The 21,051-nt window shown below is 34.7% G+C and overlaps 1 protein-coding gene across 4 annotated transcripts in view; it reads right to left on the bottom strand.

Annotated features, from left to right (window-relative positions):
- Nucleotides 1-310: 310 nt before the first annotated feature.
- Ptbp2 (polypyrimidine tract binding protein 2) overlaps nt 311-21,051 on the bottom strand; it is a 61,908-nt gene continuing 41,167 nt past the window's right edge. Inside the window, exons 9-14 of one of the 4 annotated variants that reach the window (XM_041649569.1) lie at nt 8,407-8,561; nt 6,942-6,975; nt 6,434-6,526; nt 2,975-3,191; nt 2,792-2,869; nt 311-2,642 (exon numbers count right to left, since the gene is read on the bottom strand). In XM_041649569.1, the coding sequence (XP_041505503.1) occupies nt 2,510-2,642; nt 2,792-2,869; nt 2,975-3,191; nt 6,434-6,526; nt 6,942-6,975; nt 8,407-8,561 (710 nt within the window). In that variant the 3' untranslated portion in view covers nt 311-2,509. The remainder of the gene's footprint in view (nt 2,643-2,791; nt 2,870-2,974; nt 3,192-6,433; nt 6,527-6,941; nt 6,976-8,406; nt 8,562-21,051) is intronic. The other 3 variants (XM_041649577.1, XM_041649585.1, XM_041649593.1) reach the window with 3 other exon arrangements.

Here is a 21,051-nt window from a genome sequence, read left to right as displayed (position 1 = left end):
AAAAACTAGTCATCATATCCTTGAGTGGGAAAACTTGGTCTCGGGTTATCCTCTTTAAGAGATCAGCAAATTCTTCAAGGTCATCAACTGGAATGGAGGTAAAAACCCCTTTCGAGTCCTGGAACCATCATGCAATACTGAGGAAAACACTGGTTGTAAAATAACAGAATTAAGGCACGGGTGATCTCCCATACCATGTCACTGTATTGCCACACCACTTCAGGAAAAAACATGAATGATCACTCACAGCTTCCAAGCAACACTCAAATTCTTAACTCTAAAACAGAATCATTTTTTACTTACTGTTATTTATTTCTTGGGGCTGAGTGAACTCTTGCATTAGAACAGTACTTTTAAACATGCTCTTCATTTTAAAAAATCATCTTAATGTCTACATTGTGTGACTTTGAGGTATACATGTGTAACTCCCAAGTGAGTCAATCCCAATATTTGTATATAAAAGGTAACCAAAGAAATAATTTAACTAGCACCCGACAGCATCAGTAGGAAGAGTGAACACTGCTATGCCAGCACTTAAATACCGTCTGCCCAAATAATGTAAATGTATGTATCCCCCACCCAACTAAAGGCAGGTGACACACTCCTTTCTTTCCAGTCACACCAGAGCCCTTTGTTGTAGCTCAGAAGGTAGTCTAAAATTAGTAGGAAATCTTGAGCAGACACAAAGATGAAAGATGAAACTGCAGCAAGAGAGCATGACAAATCCAGAAGATCTATTAGTGCATAAATCTACAGGAAAACAACAACAACAACAAAAGAGATAGAGAGAATTAACGAGCTACAATAGAAGTTATGTCTTTAAAGCAGATTATAAACAGGGTGGGAAATGTTTAATATGTGTCCTCCTGAAAAAGCAGTTACCGTCTTTTGCATTAAAAAAAGGAACAGCTGGTGCATTTTCACAGCATCTAGATTTATTTATGGTATAAAGCCATAGGATTGTAATATTATTACTCCTTTCCCACCCTGGCAGAGAGTAAACATGAATTCAGAAGCACAGTGGAGTGAAAACAAAGAAGAGAGAGAAAAGGCAGCAGAGAAAGACAGAAAGGTGAATACAGAGCTACAGAAGTGTTTATTGAGCATGCTACAGAGGTAAGCAGAGTACACACAAAATGAAATTAAACAACCATCAAACCTCCCAACTTTGTTAGAAAATTAATTTTTAATTGTGCCGCTTTCAAACTATACTGAATTTTACATTTCTAAGGATGTAAAAACTCAACTAATAGAAAATATACATGACCATTCTGTCTACATAGATAACAGAATCTATGAATCTTGAAACTAAGTACATCAATTTCAAAAAGTATTGGTCATTTAACAGAATCAACAATTCAGATTGACAAACTGTTCAAATAAATTTGACCTGTAGATTCTGAGCCATGTTTTTATTAAAGTCAGATCTATTCCTAAATACAAAATATTTTGAAGATTTATTAAAACTGAATATTACAATGCAAGGTAAATTAAGACTAAAGGCACATAAACTTTGGTCCCACCTGGTTGTCAGTTTTAGAAAACTGCCACAAAATTAATCTTCCTGCAAGTTTTCGCAGTACACTTTCTTTGTCTTTGAAAAATACATGCACCAGTTCCTGAACTAGCTAGACCAGTCTGCACATGCTCAGAAATCCACAACCATTTTCCAAATCTTAATTACAAACTAAGGATGGCAATATATATTTAAATGCACATAAGTCATGTCAACTTCAAAAACATCTACGAAAAATATTCAGCCACAAACAAGACATTACTTAGTGCTGACATTTATATGATACGTCCCACAAGAGTGTGTACAAAAAGGTTAAGGTTCCACAACGTTTTCCACATAGGGCTCAAACTTACAGAAATCACTTGCTGTCTTAAGAAATTAATACTCTGCATCTTGTTAATTTTAACTAATGCCTACATTCATAACTGAATCTAGACCAGATTTGTGAGATACAAAAGGCCAATGTTTTCAAAAGCAATAAAGCCTAAGATAGTAGAAACTAAAAATGCTGCTTTATTTTTTCAGTATCAAGTATCTTATTAGAGTAAATAGAAAGAAATGTGATAAGCCAATAATTCAAAATAAGTTCCAAGCAGGAGAAACAAAAACTTAACCTTTTGACACACCCCTGCCTAAACATATTTTAATTCCCATATAACGATGTGCCCTAAACAACCAATTCTTCTTTCCTAGTAAATGCACAACAGCAACACTAGTTTTCCTTTGTAAGGCACGTATGTCAACTAAGTAGAAAAAAGAAAAAAAAAGCAAACTTAAACTAAAAATTTAAACAGACAAGAAAAATGGCTTCCCTATAGAACAGATGAAACACAGCAGTTAGTAACTCTGCCTTTACATACGCCATTTCATTTTATAACCAAGGAATGGTAACAGCATGAAAAAAAAACAAACTCTGGTCCCCACTTTTCTGAACAGTCAATAGGTGATGACACCAAACAATGTGATTTGCCCACAATCTTCAGCTTCCCTTCCTTAAATTGTTGACTTGGAGAAAGACACTCTCAGATGATGGTTTTCACCAAGGTTATAATTATGAAGGTCGATCAAAGCCTGAATAGCTTCCTCCACTGTTGCCATCTGAAGAAGAGCCATTTTGTGATCTCTTCTGAAACAAAATTATGAAATTAGATACTTCATAAGAGTTTAAACATTTGATTTTTACTCATCTGAGGTTAAACAAAGACTACAAAAATGTTTGAAGAAAATCTTAATTTCTATCAAGTCATGAATTTAAAGACAAAGAAGCATGCTTACTGAAAAAACTTAAATGCTTTCACAGTGCCCCCGGTGTTAGCAAACAGAGTCCGCAGATCCTCTTCTGCTACAGAAGGACTAAAAAAGATAGGCAGAAAGAGCAAAAATTAATAGACTCTAATAATAAGAATCATGCTTTGCTAAACAAGATGAATATCCTCAGTAAGCAGTTGAAATACTCACGGGATATTAGACAGGTGGAGGGTGGCAGAAGGAGGAAAAATGTTTTGAAAGTTTTTGGATCCAGGTTTTTTAAAACGGTGCAGTGGGGAATTACCAAAATCTTTTGTTAGCCCTTGATCATCAAGTCCCTCTCGAGGTAGCTGCACAGTCTGATGTTTAGAGAGAGTAACACGAATAATTTTTCCATACATTTTCTGCCCATTAAGATGATTCATGGCTAGAAAATAAAGACTATCTATTAAAATATGAAAGTAATATTTCTAATTTGAAAAATTTGAATTTCCTTACAATTTAAAAATAAATCATGAATTTTACATAAGAACTGGTAGTTAAAACTTAAATTTCATTTTCAATTTCTACTAGACAAGGTACTGTAGCAAAGAGCTTCTTTCACAAAAAAGAAATTCTACAAACCGGTCTTCTGCGATAACACTAATGAAAACTGGGCTAGGTCACTGCTAATGCTCCCACCCTTCTGCTGCTCACTTCCTACTGTGCTCTATCTCCTGGTCAGCAGGGTTTTACAATGATTCCTCTCAGTTCCCTATCAAATTTATGTTCCCTCTATTTCTCATTGGCCACTAGCATTTTTTTTTTTAAAGATCTGGATAACTCAATTCTTTATCTGCCTTTCTGTTGAATCTTCTTCTATCCACCCCACCCACCCATTGTATACACAGAGCAGGAAAAGACTTTCACAGGTTATGAACCTGATCTTGTTAATACTTAGTACAAATACCTAGGAACAATATCTAAACTTACTTTTTAACATAGTTATACTTCTAGTCTGAGCCTTATTTACTTTCTGGCTTCTTTGCAGATATTTATTGATGGTATGTAATACCAACTACTGTATCAGTGCTGGGAAGCAGTGAAGTAGTTAAGACACGATCCAAGCCACTATGGAGTGGCATCTCGGACTGTATTTCTTATATTATGTAGGGCCATATTATACAGGCCCATATTTCTACATGGTATGGCAGCCAAAATTTCAGGCCACAGTTTGAGACTGTCACACTGGAGGTGGTCACCTAGTGTTTCTAGACAAACTGATGTCATTCTAAACAAAGGGCCAGGATGGGCTAATGTTGCTCTGCTCCTTCTTTGAAATTTGGGAGGTCCATATGGGAAAGAGGCATTAATTCAGTCCATGACAGAGCAGGCATGGGTAGGAAGACATGACAAAAATGGGCATAGATAGGTGTGGACATGGCCACAGTCAATCTCCTGGCTACCTAGGAAACAGAATGCTAATGAATTTCGCCCTCAGTTTGCATTTGGGTATAAAAGCTGTCTGGAGAATAAACAACTGGTGAAATTTTCAGGATGCGAACTCAGGATTTCTTGAGGGATTCCCTAAAAACCCCCTCCTGATAAAGTCATGTGAGTTGTGTACTTCTTCCCACGCCTCCACTTTGGTCAGAGAAATAATTTATGGTACGAGCTGGTCCTGAACTACGATAATATTACATGCTCTCTACTTAGAAAGCATTGAGATTTTTATCATATCATTTTTTAAAAGTCCCTTCTACAAAAAGGCTTTTTAAATCGTATGTTGTAAAAGTTCAGATCTCACGAAATATCCTTTATGGATATCCTATACCTTTAAATTCACCAAAATTTATTAAAATCATTATTTTCTCCCTTCAATTTGTGATACACATAAAGACAAAACAATTGTGCCTACACAGTAGTGTAAAAATAGGACATCACAGGGCTTCTTGATGTACCTGTCAGGTTGTCATTCAAAGAAGAGAGCTTGCCTAATATTAGAAGTGGGGTTGTTTTTAGTAGGTTTCTTCACTTTGTAAACAACACAATAGTTAATACTAATAGTAAATATGACAGGAGCTATAATATCTAGGGGACAAGCTTCTGAAGGATTATCTAGATCAGGGGTTCTCAACCTGTAGGTTGTGACCCTTTTTAGGAGTCAAATGACCACTTCACAGGGGCCACATAACAGACAACATACATATCAACTATTTACTTTATGACTCATAAAGGTAGCAAATTAAGTTATAAAGTAGTAACAAAAAGAATTTTATGGTGGGAGTCCCCAAGACATGAAGTGTATTAAAGGGTCATAACATTGATCAAGATGAACTCAGATGGGAAGACCCACAGTAACTATGGACAGCAACATGGGCTTGCATCCTGGACTAGACAAGGTTATATAAAGCAAGCTGAACTCCATTCTGAATTCATCATTCTCTGCTTTCTGGCTAAGAATTCAATGTTGTCAGCTGCCTCAAGCTCTTACTGATTTAAGTACCTCACCATGATAAATAAGTACCTTTAAACTGTAAACCAAAATAAACCCTATCTCCCCTTAAGTTTCTCTGGTCAGATATTCTGTTGACACAAAGAAAGAAGTGGATATATTCAATATGCTCATAATGGGTAAAAACATTAATACTACAAGTAAGGGTGGCTCTATCCAAACTCAACAAGACAGCCTTCCATGTATGTTAGCACCTTGGTCTAGAACTCAATCATTCATACTTTGAGCACTGTGTTATGGCAACCAAGCACAATAAAAACTAAATATCACTTGTTTAAAGTAAGTCTTAGTAGTTACTGTAGCTGGGCAGTGCTGGCATATGCCTTTAATCCCAGTACTTGGAAGGCAAAGGAAGGTGGATCTCTCAGTTTGAGGTCAGACTGGTCTACAGAATGAGTTCCAGGACAGCCAGGACTGTTTCACAGAGAAACCCTGTTCTGAACCCGTCCCCCCAAAAGCTACTGTACAAAAACAACAGTGAGACGGGTCTATAGCTCAGAGGACCTGCCTAGTATATGCAAGATCTCTGGATTTCTTGATTTCCAGAACCAAAAAACACAAAAACTACTCAGTGATAACAAAATAATGTCAATGAGTCACCTCAAAAAGAGACACGCACACAAACCAAGGAGAAAGCAGTAGCCCAAACACCTATGCTAAAAGATAGCACATTTAACATGGGTATTGTCATTTTAAATCAGAAACTCAGTTTTCTATTTTAACTGAGCTAAGTTAACAGTTTCAGATAGTTATAACATCAAAACACATTAATTCCATTAAAAAAGTAAATTTCAAAGTTTAAAAAAATGTGAATACAAGCAGAATAAGGTAGCATCACTTAAATCTTAATGAATTAAATTGTTAATTAATTTAATTAGCTTGGTGATGCAATACAGATTACAGACTATTATGTGCTAAGTATACAGGTGTATTCTAGATTGAAGCATGTAGAAAACAATATATATGTAACTTGACTGATTACATTTTACCATTAACCACTGGCAAAGGTTTTTCATTTTGTAAAACTTAGCATCTCTAAGGAATTTTCCTTTTCATTGCTAAGTTGAATCGATATTTATAAATGATCTTGGAATACAAGGACATTAACCAGGGTTTTATGACCTATCTGAACAAGGAATAGAAATCTTAAAATGAATTCAGAATATTCCTCTTACCAAGCTGTGACTGGTTCCCATCAGCCATCTGTATCAGAGCACTGTCTTTCTTATTGTACAAAATCTTCACGCGCTGCACATCTCCATAAACACCTTTTTGTGGAGCCACAAAGAGGTAATCCAGAAATGGAATTAATTTTATATGCAAGCCAGCTAAAGATTATCTGACACATCAATGAAACACTCAGACATCAACATGATCACTCACTCAATCTCACCATTTGCACAAATGAATAAAGAAGGACAAGATTTTGAACAGTGAATTTTGAAAAGAATAATTTTGATAAACCCTCAAAGCTATGTGAATGATATTAAATTAAAAACCATGCAAAATAAATCAGCATGCATTAAAACAAACTTTGTGTCTATGGAGAGTTTTAAATAGCAAAGAAAAATAGCAAAAGATTTACTATTCAACTTTAAGCCAAAGTGCTAGCTACAAATAAGAATTAAGGTGAAACAAAAAAATCAAATCAATAATAAAAGTATAGTGCTAACAATAACATACCGAAGAGGGTAAACAGACTTTGGGGCGTAACCATCTTTAGAAGGAGAGAAGAGCAAGCAGCGTAAGACAAGAAGAGAGAAGAGTCGAGGAAGAGCGGAGATGAACAGATCATCCATAACGAAGGGTGGTTCCCGCAGAATGGTGAGGTGGTCATGGATCATGGTTCAAGGCGGTTAATTGGGGCAAGTTGGTCCGAGGAACATTTGTTCAAGCACAGAAGCATGAACATAGGGAATGGAGACAGGGAATGAAGACAAGGACAAGGAAAATAAAGGATAAGACAGGGAAGGGAATGGGCATTTGGGGAAAGACAAGGAAAGGGGAGGTGAACACACAGGGAAAAGGATGAAATGGGGAAGGGAAACAGCAATGCAGAAGAAAAAAATAAGGAATCGGGGAACAAAAAAAAAATAAAATATAGGTCAGTACATAGGAAATGCAGGAATTTGGTCAGAAAATGGTTGGTTTATGTACTGTACAAGAAAAACTGAGCAAAATGTAGTCATCCAAGACAAATATGGGTAAAGTACATCTATATCAAAGAGTAAATTACAGCATTTCATCTCAACATAGGGAAGGAATGCATGCACAGGAATTTTAAACTTTGAACTTTAACTGCATAAGCATGGCTGGTTATGAAATGCAGGCAAAAGTCTTAAAACAAAGTCACTCTGATTCAAACACTTTAGCATGCAGAACTGTGAATAGTAACAGTATTAAATGATAAAATTAGTTATATCCATTATTAACAGAGGCCAATCATAAATGAGACAAATACTCAAATTAGACACCATAAACTGATACATTTGAGGGTCCCACATTTCATACCAGCTTTCATAGCAATCAAAATAAAATATACCAGACATAAAATGTACAACTGAAGAAAATAACAGCAACTTTATTTAACAAGAAGGGAGCAGGGTAAAGTTGAAATATATTGTAGAAGACAATGACTAAAAACTGCAAAGAAAAAATTACTAAGAAAGACTGGAAGAGTGCCTCGTCAAGATCTTTGGAAGAACCTTCAAAGAAAAATGTATTAGAGTAGTTCACACAAAATAAGATTAAAAAAAATGCAATGACACATAAGCATGAAATGAACAAGCAAATCATTAGAAAAGGCAAAGGGCAAAATTGTTTTTGAGTTACATTTGCAAAATTAGATCACATCTGCCTTTGAGAACAACAGAAAAATAAAAAGCCAAACTACGGTACTTCACCATATTTTTCTTAGGAAAAATAGGTAGCTATATTAAAATATATAAACATATATAAAGATATATGACTGTCTAAAAAAACAGTACTACCTAAACAAGTATGTAAATTTTATTCAGAAGCAGAAATACAAAAGATATTTTGGCTAATGAATATACATAAAAGGAAAGGCAAGTGCAAAATGAAATAAATATGAAAACTTTCACAAATGAAATGGAGATGAAAAGGCATTAAAAATTATTTCACTAACCTCTTCATTTAAATTGCTAACCAACAGGACTGTATTGCCACCAGCTGAGACTCCAGGCATACCCACTCGGCCAGCGGCAGCTGCAGCAGCTGCTGCAGCAGCATTTGGAATAGCCAAAGGACTGAGAGCTCCTGGAACAGCTGCAACAGGAAGCCCTAATTTTAAAATAAAGCATATTTTACGAAACACACACAAGTCGTTTACAAAACCAATTTAAGCACGATGGCTGCATGGCTTATGGTTGGCCGGTCCAAATGGTTCCTGTAAGTTAATTTTTAAGATGTTTAGAAAAATGTTTTGTTGGTGTGGAGCAGTTATAGAAAAATAACTGATTTCAACAGTCATTTATTATTTGAACTAAGGTACATACCTGTAAAATGTTAGCATATTACAGACATGATAGTTCTGTATCTTCCCTATGGAAAAACTAACAAAGTATGAAGAGTCAATTTTCACTTCCATGATTTCCATTGAGAGGTAAATATAAGAAAACCTTCAAGACAAGGGTACTCATCATCCCATTTCTACAAGTGTTGTCTCTTTTAGAACCTAATTTTAAAACCATTCTGCACTTAACAAATATGTACTTCAGTTCCTATAAATAATTGTTTTCCTATAAAATTCAGCTACTGCAGACAAATCCTCTTAAACAATTCACACAGAAATCCTAAAGAAAATCATGGGACAATTTGCCTTAATTTCTACTCAAGTAAACACACAATGAAGCCCATCCACTTCAACTCTTAAATTCTTATTCACCTATTTCTCGTTAAGTACAATGCTAACAACACAGAATTCACACTTTCCCATGAAAATGGCACAGATCTCATAACATACTTGCTTAGAAAGAGCCCTTTGCTGTGGCTGTGCAAATTCTTTCTCTCTTTGCAGCGTTCTTATGTGCTCCTGTGAGGCTGCAGCTACCTTCAGGGCCAGAGACTTATACTTTCTTAGCAAGGTTGAGGGTGGGCTTTACATAGACTGCTCTGACCTTCCACTGAAAGTCTCTAGAGTTAAGGACAAAATTCCCAAGTTTCTGGCATGGTCACCTCCTCCAATTCATTCAGCTTTTCCTCGTTTCCTGTGAGTACTCGATCACTAGAATAAAGATTCTCATTTATGAAGTTGTTCTGGGTGGGGGTATTTTGCAGCTTTTTGCCCACTTTCCTTGGTTGTTACGTTTTATTTCAGAATGTTCCAGCTTAAAGAAAAATAAGAATAAAGTAACAAACCACCAAGTACCATCCTATGTGTCCAGTAATCCCGGCCCAACATTTTACTGGCTACTAAGCCATTTTATTCATTCTTGTATGTGGTATGTGGACTTGATAATGGAAGTGTGTGGCCCCAATGTTTTGTGTTGCTCTTAGGCTTCATGTTTTAAGCTAGTTTCTCTCGGAACCTGAGGCTCACTACCTCAGCTAGCTAAGCTGGCTGGCAGATAAGCTTCCACAGCCCCTGACCCCTAGCACTAGGGTTACAGGAGTACTGCCACTCCAGGCTTTTTCTGAGGGTTCTGTTCTTTGGGCTTGGCATGGCAGGAACTTTACCCACTAAGCCATCTCCTTGTCCCTGACTTATTAAATATACTTCTCATGACATCTCACAGGTTATGTCCATTTAACAAAATATAATTGTATTTTTTGTCAAGGTATGTATATACACTTATTAACTATAGATACTGTACTCAGTAATTTTTTTCTTACATTCTTGTGCTAAGTGACCTTTGCATGATTAGGGAAAAAAGTAACAACGTTAGGAAAACACCCAGTATTTTCAGGCAGTTTGGCTGAATGTACAAAGCATTCAACTTAGGTTGACAATACAATTATTTAATAATAGTGGAAATACCAGATGTAGTAATTATATTGTCAAATCATTTCTTTGTTTTAGTGGCTTTAATTGACTACCTCTTGGAAGAAAAGCTAATTTAAAATGCTGTTAAATTCCATGGTCTTTATGAGACTCAGAATTAGTCGTGGCAAAATTAAACAAACAAAAACAAAGCCACCAACTGCAATATACTGAATGCAATAGAAAAACAAGTGCTCCATGTTAAGCATCACATTTTAATACAAGGATTTCAAAATTCAAAAACAATTGTTTGATAAGTTCTTTTCCACAATAATACATACAGTCAACTTCATTTATAGGCTACTTTCAATTCTAACAAGCAAGGAAAAGCTCTCAAAGCCATTAACCCAGAAAAATTTTCCCTGAAACACCAACTATAACACAAAAATAAAATAACATCAAGAATCCCCAACGCCCTAGTATTTTCTCTGTACATCTGGCCTCTTAACTAAGCATCTTCTGTTTACATACTAGAGTTTTCCTGAGCTTTATACCTAAGTTAAAGAAATTTTGAAACCTTTTGGTTTCATGTCCCCCTTTACACTTAAAAATTACTGAGAAAAGCAAGCTTTTGTTTACCTAAAGTATTTACCTGAATTATATCTACTGACATTTACTACAATAAAATTAAAAATAACATACAATTATGCACTCTATTAGACTTAAGGGTGATATAAAAAACAAAACCCCTAAATACACCAGTAAGAAAATCAAAGTCAAAAAGGCAAAACTTATTTTAGTATTAATGTCAGAAATTTTGACTTTGTGGACCCCAACAAACATTAGGAAACTGCCCACAATCTTCAGTAACACTTTGTAAACATTATGCTTTATATAAAATATACAAAGGAATTTAAAAGACAAATAACTCATTGCAAAGATAAGAAAACGCTGTAGTGACATCTGCAAAAGAATACCAGGGTATATGGTTAAAATTACTACTAAGACAGTTCTAAATCATTTCTTACTATTTACCTGTTGAGTTCTCAAAAATATTATTCTTAAAATATAAACAAAATCTATTTAAATTTTCTGAATAGATTTCCTACTTTACTTTTGGCAGAAAGAAAAAAACTTCTTTTAAGATACATTTCTACCATGACAGAGATTCAATAATCTAACAAAATTATCAAAAATTTAAAACTAATTAAAATTTATTCAAACCTCTAACTACTTAAGCATAATAGTTTTAAAAAATACTTCAGGCTTTTAAATTTGCATTTTTGGGTTTTATAAGGAAGCAAACTTAATGGTAAAATATTTAGATAAAGCTTTAGAACAAGAAATGCCATAAAACTAAAAAAATTACCTAAATGAACCTAAAATAATTGAGAATTACAAGGCAAATGTTAATTGTTATAGACTCAAGAGACAGTTTAAACAGTCTCAGCTGATTTCAATACATATGCTTTAATAAAAAGAAAGCTTACATGAAAGAAAAGTTTGAGTTCAAAACAGAAGCACCTTACCTCCCTCTTAGTAAGAAAGGAGGTAATAAAAATATTACCAAAATGTAAAATTTAAGTTTTGAAGACCCCAACACTATTTTTATCTATTTAAATGATAATTCACTATCTATTTATTATCACTACACCTTGGTTATCAAGCTACAAAGTAGGTTAATCAAATTATGTCAAAGGACGTGGACAGTTACGTCATACGCAACCTGCTGTATGGACCCAGTGGTTTAAGACCTGTGGCAACCACTACCTTTTCTTAATAACATGTTACGCTTTTCTCTTCTATAGTTTCTTCCCCTAGGTTGGCAACAGGAAAACTACCTCCACTTCCAAACCATAGGCATAGCTTAAGCACTTATCAAACATTAAAGCCTCTGTGGACAAACTTCAGCTTTTCTTCCCAAATAATTTTCTCTGGGAAATTATCTTTGATCAACACAGACATTTTTTAGATTTTACCTAAGTACTTGTGGCTATAAGAAAACTTAAAAAATGTTTCACGGTGCATTATTTTTACCAATAAAATTGCAACTTCTATATAAATGCCAACTGAATTATTTTACAAGATAACTGCTCCTTTGTAAAACTTAAACACGTCATATACACTATAATTTTAATGATTTAGAAACTCTTTAAGCTAAATACATTAACATATCTTCCATTACTCTAACAAGCTACTTGAAACCAGGTACTGTGAAAAGAAGTTTATTTGGCTTTTAGGCAGTCACATATGGTATGAGCGCCTTTAGGTACTGGTGTTAGGAAAGAAGTATCTGTGAAAAGAGATGGCAAGGGGAGGTATAACAGAGGGGCCTGTCCCATTGTTTTTCAGAAACCTTATCTCAAGAGAACCACTAAAACAATTCTTTTACAGGACATCCCCCAAGAATCTCCTACCATATTCCACTTAAAAGTGTCATCACCTCTTAATACTGCCACAAAGGCTTTGATCAAGTCTCTAAACCACAAACCTTTGTAGAAACAATATCTAAACTATCATTAGCTATTGTTTTGGCCCTAACTTTCAGTACGAACATGATAAAAATTCCTTCTCGGTCTCATAATGGTCCTATCTAAAAGGTGTATTTTCTAAGCCTTAATATCTTATTTCTTGATCCAATATACAACCAATTCTGTTAATTTTAGCCTGAAAAAACAAGTACCTGCCATTTTAACCTGGAAATCAAATACCTGCCAACATGTAACAGACATCTGCTACATGCTAAACACTGAGTAAAACCCTTCATATGCATCACTGTATTTAATTATGGATTATCGCCATTATGTCCATTGCAAATGTGTAAGCCAGACAGTAAAGCTAAGTCAGATTTTCAATGTAGGAATGCTGGAGTTCAACTCCCAAGTGAATTCTGCCACACTGCAAATATTCTCCCTTGGGTAATGCTTTACTTTATTAGGCCATTTCTCCTTGCTTTGACACACATCTTCTGGGTATTAATTTATTGTTGTCTTTTAACACCATCTACTTCTTCCTAATACACATTTAATTTTTTGTGAATACTCTTATGGCACATACTGCATTGAAGAGCTACTTTTAATTTTAACCCTAACTATTACAGCCTCAATTTCATTTTGAGTACTGGAAATTGAAACCACGGCCTTGAACTTGGTAAGGAAGAAATTTTACCACTATTTTCCCAGCCTCAATCTTATTTTGATACACAATATGATGTATATTTCCAAAATTTGATTTCAACATTTATCTTGTTCTCCTATATTTGGAAAATTGTAAATGGAGTTTTTGTATTAATCTCTGGCTTCTAAACTCACAAACCTTGCCAAAATTTACACTAAAACTCAAAATTCTACATTAAACTAGGCATGGTGGTACATGCTTTTAATCCCAGCACTAGAGGACAGAGGTAGATGGATTTTTGTACATTGGAAGCCAGCCTGGTCTATATAGTAAGTTCTAAATCAGCCAGGGTAACACAGTGAGACCCTGCTTCAAAACAAAATTCTACACTAAATATCCTATTGTCTGATAAAGATCTTCATATTTCATTCTTGTAAGTAATCATCATTAAGATATAATACGTTAGCACTTATTTTCCCACATTTCTTCATCTCATGCTACTATTTTACTCTATTAAAAGACTTTAATACTCTTGTTTTTAGCTCCTAAATATACCCAGCAACCAGTTTAAACCTAAATAATCATCCTTATTCAATCGCTCTGACTACTAACAGATCCTTCCTTCACAGAAAGGTTCTTAACCAATTATTTTGATTAACTGTATCTTATCTTAATGAGATAGTTACAGAATACTTGTAAACTTATCTCTTTTGATGCTAAGAGGCTAATAATTCCAATATAAAATAACAACAGATAACATCATTCCTAAGATCTTGCTCTGTAAAAATTTCTGTGGCACCATTTCATTCATATTTTCCCAGTTATTACATATGCCATTCAAAATATTTGCCTCTCATAAAATACAACAGAAGCTTTATAGTGTATTTGTTTATCTCCCAAAGGAAGATCACTCATTTCACTGTACTCAAAACCACAATATGTGTATTTGTTTACCTTCAATTACAACCAGTCTTGTTAACCTCTTTCCACTTGAATACAAAAGCTGTGAGATCAGAAACCTTCACAATAACATTAAGAAAAAAAATATGCTTAAAATCAAGAATCTAATTGGAATGTTCTGTTGCATCTTCTGATTTCTAGTTTGTGAAACTCTCCTGCATAATCTTCACCTCAAGCCACAAACAGACTTTATACCATGTCATCTTCAACTGTATAGAGAGCATGCACATCTTTAGAAACATTTCTCTATTTACTCATTATTATCAGTAGCTGTCCATTTTTAAAAATACAAATTTCTGTTTTATTATTCTGGGGAGATAAGGTCTCACTAGGTGGTCCCGATAGTTCTTCAAGACCCCAACACTCTTGCTTCAGCCTCCAGGTAAAAGACTGCATGTGTTTATGACTATGGTGGGTTTCATCTTAACAAATCTGTTCTAACCTTAGAGTGCACTATCATGGAATTCAGGCTACTACTCAGTCTTTAAAATACTAACTCTTTTGAGTACTGGGATTATAGACTTGAGTCACCAGTTGTTCCCCAACTTAAAACTCAACTACAGTAAAATAGAAGACTGGTTAATAAATCAACACTCTACATCACTGTCTAATATCATCTTTGTTCAAATATCACACTCACAAACAGGAGATGCATTAAGATTGCTGCTGAAATAACATGGCATATTAACTTATAATAAGTTTTAGAAGTAATTGGTGTTCCTAAAATAATGTTTAAAAGGTATGGTAACTATATAAGCCAGCAAGTCACTGAAGAACATTATCAAGTATTGCGCACTGTACATTTACTATATGCACTGCACATTATACATTGGGCAGCACAACTGTTTTATAACGCACTGCGATGTAATATTACTAGACAGTAGAATTTCTTAGCTACATAATAATCTTACAGGAACATGCTCATGAGATGATCCCATTGCTGAAGGAAACACTCAGTGGTTCTATTTCATGTTTCTGTCACAACACATAACATGAAGAAATTTAAATAGAGGTGGAATCTTAAATCATTATTTTTAAATTGGTATTTTTCTAGTCATTCTGCAGGTAAAAACTATTCCCAAAAGGATCTGTCTAGGTATTTAACAGTAGGGCCAAAACTTTAAATAGCAATGAGATGAGAGATGAGAGGAGAGAGATGAGAGGAGAGAGGGAGAGAGAGAGTTTTTACCTGCAGAATGACTAGAAAAATACCAGTTTAAAAATAATGATTTAAGATTCCACCTCTATTTAAATTTCTTCATGTTATGTGTTGTGACAGAAACATGAAATAGAATCACTGAGTGTTTCCTTCAGCAATGGGCTCATCTCATGAGCATGTTCCTGTAAGAGAGGGAGAGAGAGAGGGAGAGGGAGAGGGAGAGGGAAGGAGAGGGAGAGGGAGGGAGGGAGGGAGGGAGGGAGGGAGGGAGAGAGAGAGAGAGAGAGAGAGAGCGCTAATCCTTGTATCTAAGATTCATGTGCCTACAACTGTTTTCATTGGCACTTCTTTTTAGAAAGGTACTTAATTCCACCATTGTTTTAATTAATTGATAGGAAGGAGCCTTGCTTACTCACAAAACTAACAAGCAGCATTTGTGTATTTCTAAGCAACAGTTCTACTAATGGTTCAGTAAGACACTTTAGAAGTAGCAATCACTTTGGAGTGATTTCACTTCTGAAACCCTGAACAAATTAGAAAAAAATTAATATCTAAAAATAACAATCTTTGTTTTTCTAACACACATAGTGGAAAGCACAGGTACTAGTACAAATACTTGAAACAATGAGACCAGTGCTATTCCTCACTGCTCCAGTGCCCATTTGCTACTGTCTGCATTTGCAGTTTTTCTCCTGTGACTGTTAAAATAAATATAACACATATAATGTCTCATAAAAGTTGTTTAAGCTTTTCTGTGTATGTCATAGAAAAACAAAAAAGCAGGCCAGTAGGCGAATGTAATTTCAGGAAATGCTTTGTAAAAAAGAGAAAACTGACAGTAAGGCACTAACACATCCAAAGTAATCCTGAAAATGAAAATGACAAAATGATGGAAACCTTTTTATATTAATACTTAATATGGAGCTAAAACAGCCAAAGCAATCTGGTACTGACAAAAACATGGAAGCATAAATTGATCATACACACATACACAAACATACAACCAAAACTAAATCCAAACCATATTTCTAATTATTATTTGAAAAAGTAAAAATGTAATTCAACAAACATTTAGTCTTGGTTGGTCTAGGAGAATCTCCTAGTTTAAAAACAACACAAAAAACAACAAACTGTCCCAAGCCTCATTCCTCATACAAAAATAATTCAAAATGGATAATGAAATTAAACTATGTAACTGAAGAAACACCTTCACAATCTAGCACAAGTCAATGAGACAAAAGCCAGTAAATTAAGACTTCATCAAAACGATTAACATGCTCTATGAAAGATTCTGTGGAAAATGAAAAGGCCCAACCCAAATGTTCTGTCATATATGGATTTAGACTCTAAAAAGATACATGAAAGTAGGGATGGGGAAGTGAAAGAGGAATGGGGAAGGAGGGGCAAACAAGGAAAATAGAGGGTCAAATCAACTATAATTAAATGACATTACAAACTTTTTATCATTTTACTAGCTCACAGTCACATCTGTGTCTTTTGTTCCCACAATTCATGGTAAAAGAGATGTGATATAAATTCCTCTGCTATTTATTAAAAACCAATACATAAACTTGGCAAGAAATAATACGTGTACCCATCCATTCATAAATTATTGTAAAAATACAATTATTTACAGCAAATGCTATGTCCAGCAACTATTTTCTTTAGCAAAGAGAGTGAGGAATTTATTGCTCTATAGACATCTAGGGATACAGCTGAGAGATGCAGCAATCTCTAAAAAGAACTGAGGGGGCTGGAGAGATGGCTCAGTGGTTAAGAGCATTGCCTGCTCTTCCAAAGGTCATGAGTTCAATTCCCAGCAACCACATGGTGGCTCACAACCATCTGTAAGGAGGTCTGGTGCCCTCTTTTGGTCTGCAGACACACACACAGACAGAATATTGTATACTGTACACATAATAAATAAATATTAAAAAATAAATAAAAAAATAAAAATGACTAAGGTCTTCGGTTTAATTTCCAGTACCACCTTCAGCCTTGAAAGTCAGTGAAAGGAAAACCAGAAATGTTCTGCACACACTTTATTATATAAAATATAGGTCTAGTTTATTAAGGAAAAAAAATCTAGATTTTACTAACTAAAGGAAAAAAAGTATGTGAAGGGAGGCAATCTTTATAACTGCTTGCTCACTCTTATGAAAGACACTAAGGCAGGACTCCTTACTAAAACCATTAGCTGAAGAAGAGAATGAAGGCTTCATGTTAACACATGGAGCCACAATCAATCTCCAGCATAACTAAGTTAGTAAACATGGAAAAACCAGATGTTATAGGTCTTTTTCCAAGATAAGCCCAATGCAGAGAACAGAGGAACAAATTATGATACACAAGGAAATAATCAGAGCAACATAAAACTAGCAACATCTTAAAGTTTAAGGCTTATCAAGCCAAAGAAAGTGATGTTGGGGCAAAGGGAAGAAGGGACTGTCACATGATGAAAAGGAATTAGGGAGATAGAAACAACCAACACCAAGATCTTTTTTTAGGATCCTGCTCTACACAAAGCTACCTTTAAAAAAAAAAAACATTTTTTTTAATGCAGGGACTGGCAGAGCAATTCAGCCTGAGCTACATAAAACTCTGCCTAAAATATCAAACATAAATACTTTAAAAAAAAATAAAATTTAATGCAGGCTAGACATTTGGTCATATTACAAAACTGCTGCCTGGCATATGTGAACAGAGACCTACAGTCAGACAATATGCAGAGTGAGAGACCTTGGAACATTCCATCATAAAAGGTGTGTTCCAATCAAATCCCATCCCACTCAGGGGTCAGGAAACTCAGCAGAAGACAGGTACAAAGAATTTAAGAGCTGGAGGGGAAAGGTGGTACCAAGGAAACAAGGCCTTCTAAATAAAGAGGATCAGCACACATAGTAAAAGGCAGCAAGCACAGTGTCACCATGTGTCTGCACCAGATGGGGTCCTAGAACTAAAAGTCAAAGTGGACACATGCCCTGTACATGTCCCTATTCCTAACCCAGAAGCAATCTTCAATAGATACCTTCTTGCAAATGAAAATTAAATTTTCTCCTAGGGAGCCTTACTGGGGAAACAAACTGCTCATAAGGGTAGGCCTCGTGCTCAGCAGTAGATGGCCAAAATGAACTCCACAGTATCTCTATAGGTTCTTTGTTTTATAATATCACTTCAAGGCCTTTTGTTTTCCTCTTCTTTATTTTTGTCTTTTATAACACTACATGTTCTGTTGCGGCTTCCAGTTTTGTGTTTTCATGGGATTTCTGAATGTGTGAACAAGTGAGTTTCTGTGCTTCTGTTATTTATGGCCTTTTTTTTTGGGGGGGGGGTTCTTTGTTTGCTTTGTCGTCTACTTTATTTTATTATTACTCTTTAAACCTGTGTACATTCTACGAGAGACAGAAAGGGAATGGATCCAGATTGGGGGAGAGGAACTGAAATAAGTAGAAGGAGGGGAAACCATAATCAAGATATATTATGTAATAAAAACAAATCGATTTTCAATAAATGAAAAAATAATTTAAAAAAGAACAAAAATCCACTGCCTGTCTGGGTTATGTAAGCATGCAGGAGGCTGACAAACAAAACATTTTAAGACTGAGGGCAGTCTGTACTACTAAGATTTAAAAGGCCAAACTGTAGACACGGTGAGACCCCTGTTTCTATTAAACTAACCAGATGTTTCTTGATGTGGTAGAGATATATTAGGTTTTGGAAAGAAAATCTGGGAATATTGTGGTGATAGTTGAGATGTAACACGTGGGATCAATGCTTTGATTCAAAACCCCAAGTAAACCCATGGCTATCATTACTAATGTGGTTACAAAAATGCAGGATTCATTCTAAGACAGACAGTGATTGAAACATAAATGCAAACTGTAAAGCATTAAAATGTGAATGACCCAATAAAAAGCAACAGATAAAAACTTTAGAGTTTTGAAATAAGCTTACTTGAGAATTTTAAGGTTAGGCATATAAAAGAAGAAACACAGTAAGTCAATTTTAACAATAAAGTAATATCAGAATTGTGCCAAGGTAAATTATGACAAATAAAAAATATTAAAATACTGTGCAATGGTTATGAAGCATGCCATGAGAATATCATTCATAAATACTAAAATCCCAAAATTTAGTGTATAAAAATTCCAATAGCAGTTAATTTTCAACTCTTGCTTTATTAAAATATTTTGGGATATTAAAAACTCTATGAATGCCTTGAACCCACTTCCACTGATTTTCAGTGGGGATTTGAATAGCTAACAAGTTTGGAAAGCGTCAGCACACAAGAAATACAAATTAACTCTATAAAAATGTTTAATCTCTTCATAAAAATCAACTGTTTATTCCGCCTCTGATAACTGTTATTCTAAGAATGGATGTTATTTTATTCATCTTGAAATATATCAAAAAGTTCTATTCTTTTAATGAATTAGTTGCTCTAATATTTTTAAGTGGCAACATGATCATGAAAAATTAACTCTAGCAATTTTCTAAAGCTGTCCACCTCTTAATACACTAACATTTACCTTGACAAAAATGATTATGTCTTAATTTATAATCAGTAATTTTTTACCACCTCCTCCTCAGAAAGAGTATGTGAGTAAATAAATGGAGTGGCAAGCTAATAAGAATGCATTCAGATGTTACATTTTCAACTACAAAGCACTGTGTCTCCCTTCTCTGAATAAACTAATTTCCAAAACAGTCTGATTCCTAGAAAAAGATGCAGGGAGACCAGGTATAAGCAATAGTTTAGAAGTAATTACTGCTTAAAATGAAACTTCTAATACAGATTTTAAAAAGCAATGACATTCATTGAAGCAACTAAACGTAAAAATGAAAGTGAAAAGCAAACACCCCAAAATATTTGATGGAATAGTTCGAAGTACTGTAGCAATTGTTTTGGAAGTGCTCAGAAAGACTAAGAAAGGAATCTTGTCACTATTACTTTGGTTATATTCTGAAGTCACCTGATTAAATACTTTAATGTCCACTTTCAAAGATTTAATGTACTGCAGCAGTAAAAAAAAAAAGTAATGACGATATATATCCAGTATAATAAACTACCAAAATTATCATTTTTATTTAAAAGTTCTTAGTTAAATGGCAACTACAGTAAAATTCAAAATCTAAAAATGGTTTTAATTTCGTACCAAAATGTACTAATAGAAGAGAGATAGAACAAAAACATACGAATGTTATCTCTTATGAATAACACAACTTACAGAATTAGTGGAGTTTTGAAAGTTAAACTCACCTACTTTTAAAACCGTTTGAGGATGGTTAAAGTAAAAGCCCACTTACAGATGTAGAACAATTAAAACAAATAAAAGATGACAGAATTTAGGAAAGCAAGTGCAAGTCCCCACATTTAACCTGGAGCTCACTAATAATGCCTACTAATAAGCATCAGGAATCTCCATCTCCTCCTGCCCTTACCCTACACCTAGTTAAAAATGGCCATCATTGTGCTTCTTATAAGGCTATTTGGGATTCAAACGTAGGAACTCACACCAACAGAGAAAGCACTTTACCAACTGAGTCATCTCCTAGATTCAATTTATGAAAGATTTGTGTGTGTAAAAAATGTTTTTCACCAAAGCCTTGAAATC

The sequence above is a fragment of the Microtus oregoni genome, unplaced genomic scaffold, assembly GCF_018167655.1.
Source record: "Microtus oregoni isolate MIOR12 unplaced genomic scaffold, Mior012 000000F_ref0000247, whole genome shotgun sequence".
In the NCBI taxonomy this organism is placed as follows: Eukaryota; Metazoa; Chordata; class Mammalia; order Rodentia; family Cricetidae; genus Microtus; species Microtus oregoni.
The sequence above is the reverse complement of the archived record's forward strand: the minus strand, read 5'-3'. Positions and strand labels throughout refer to the sequence as shown.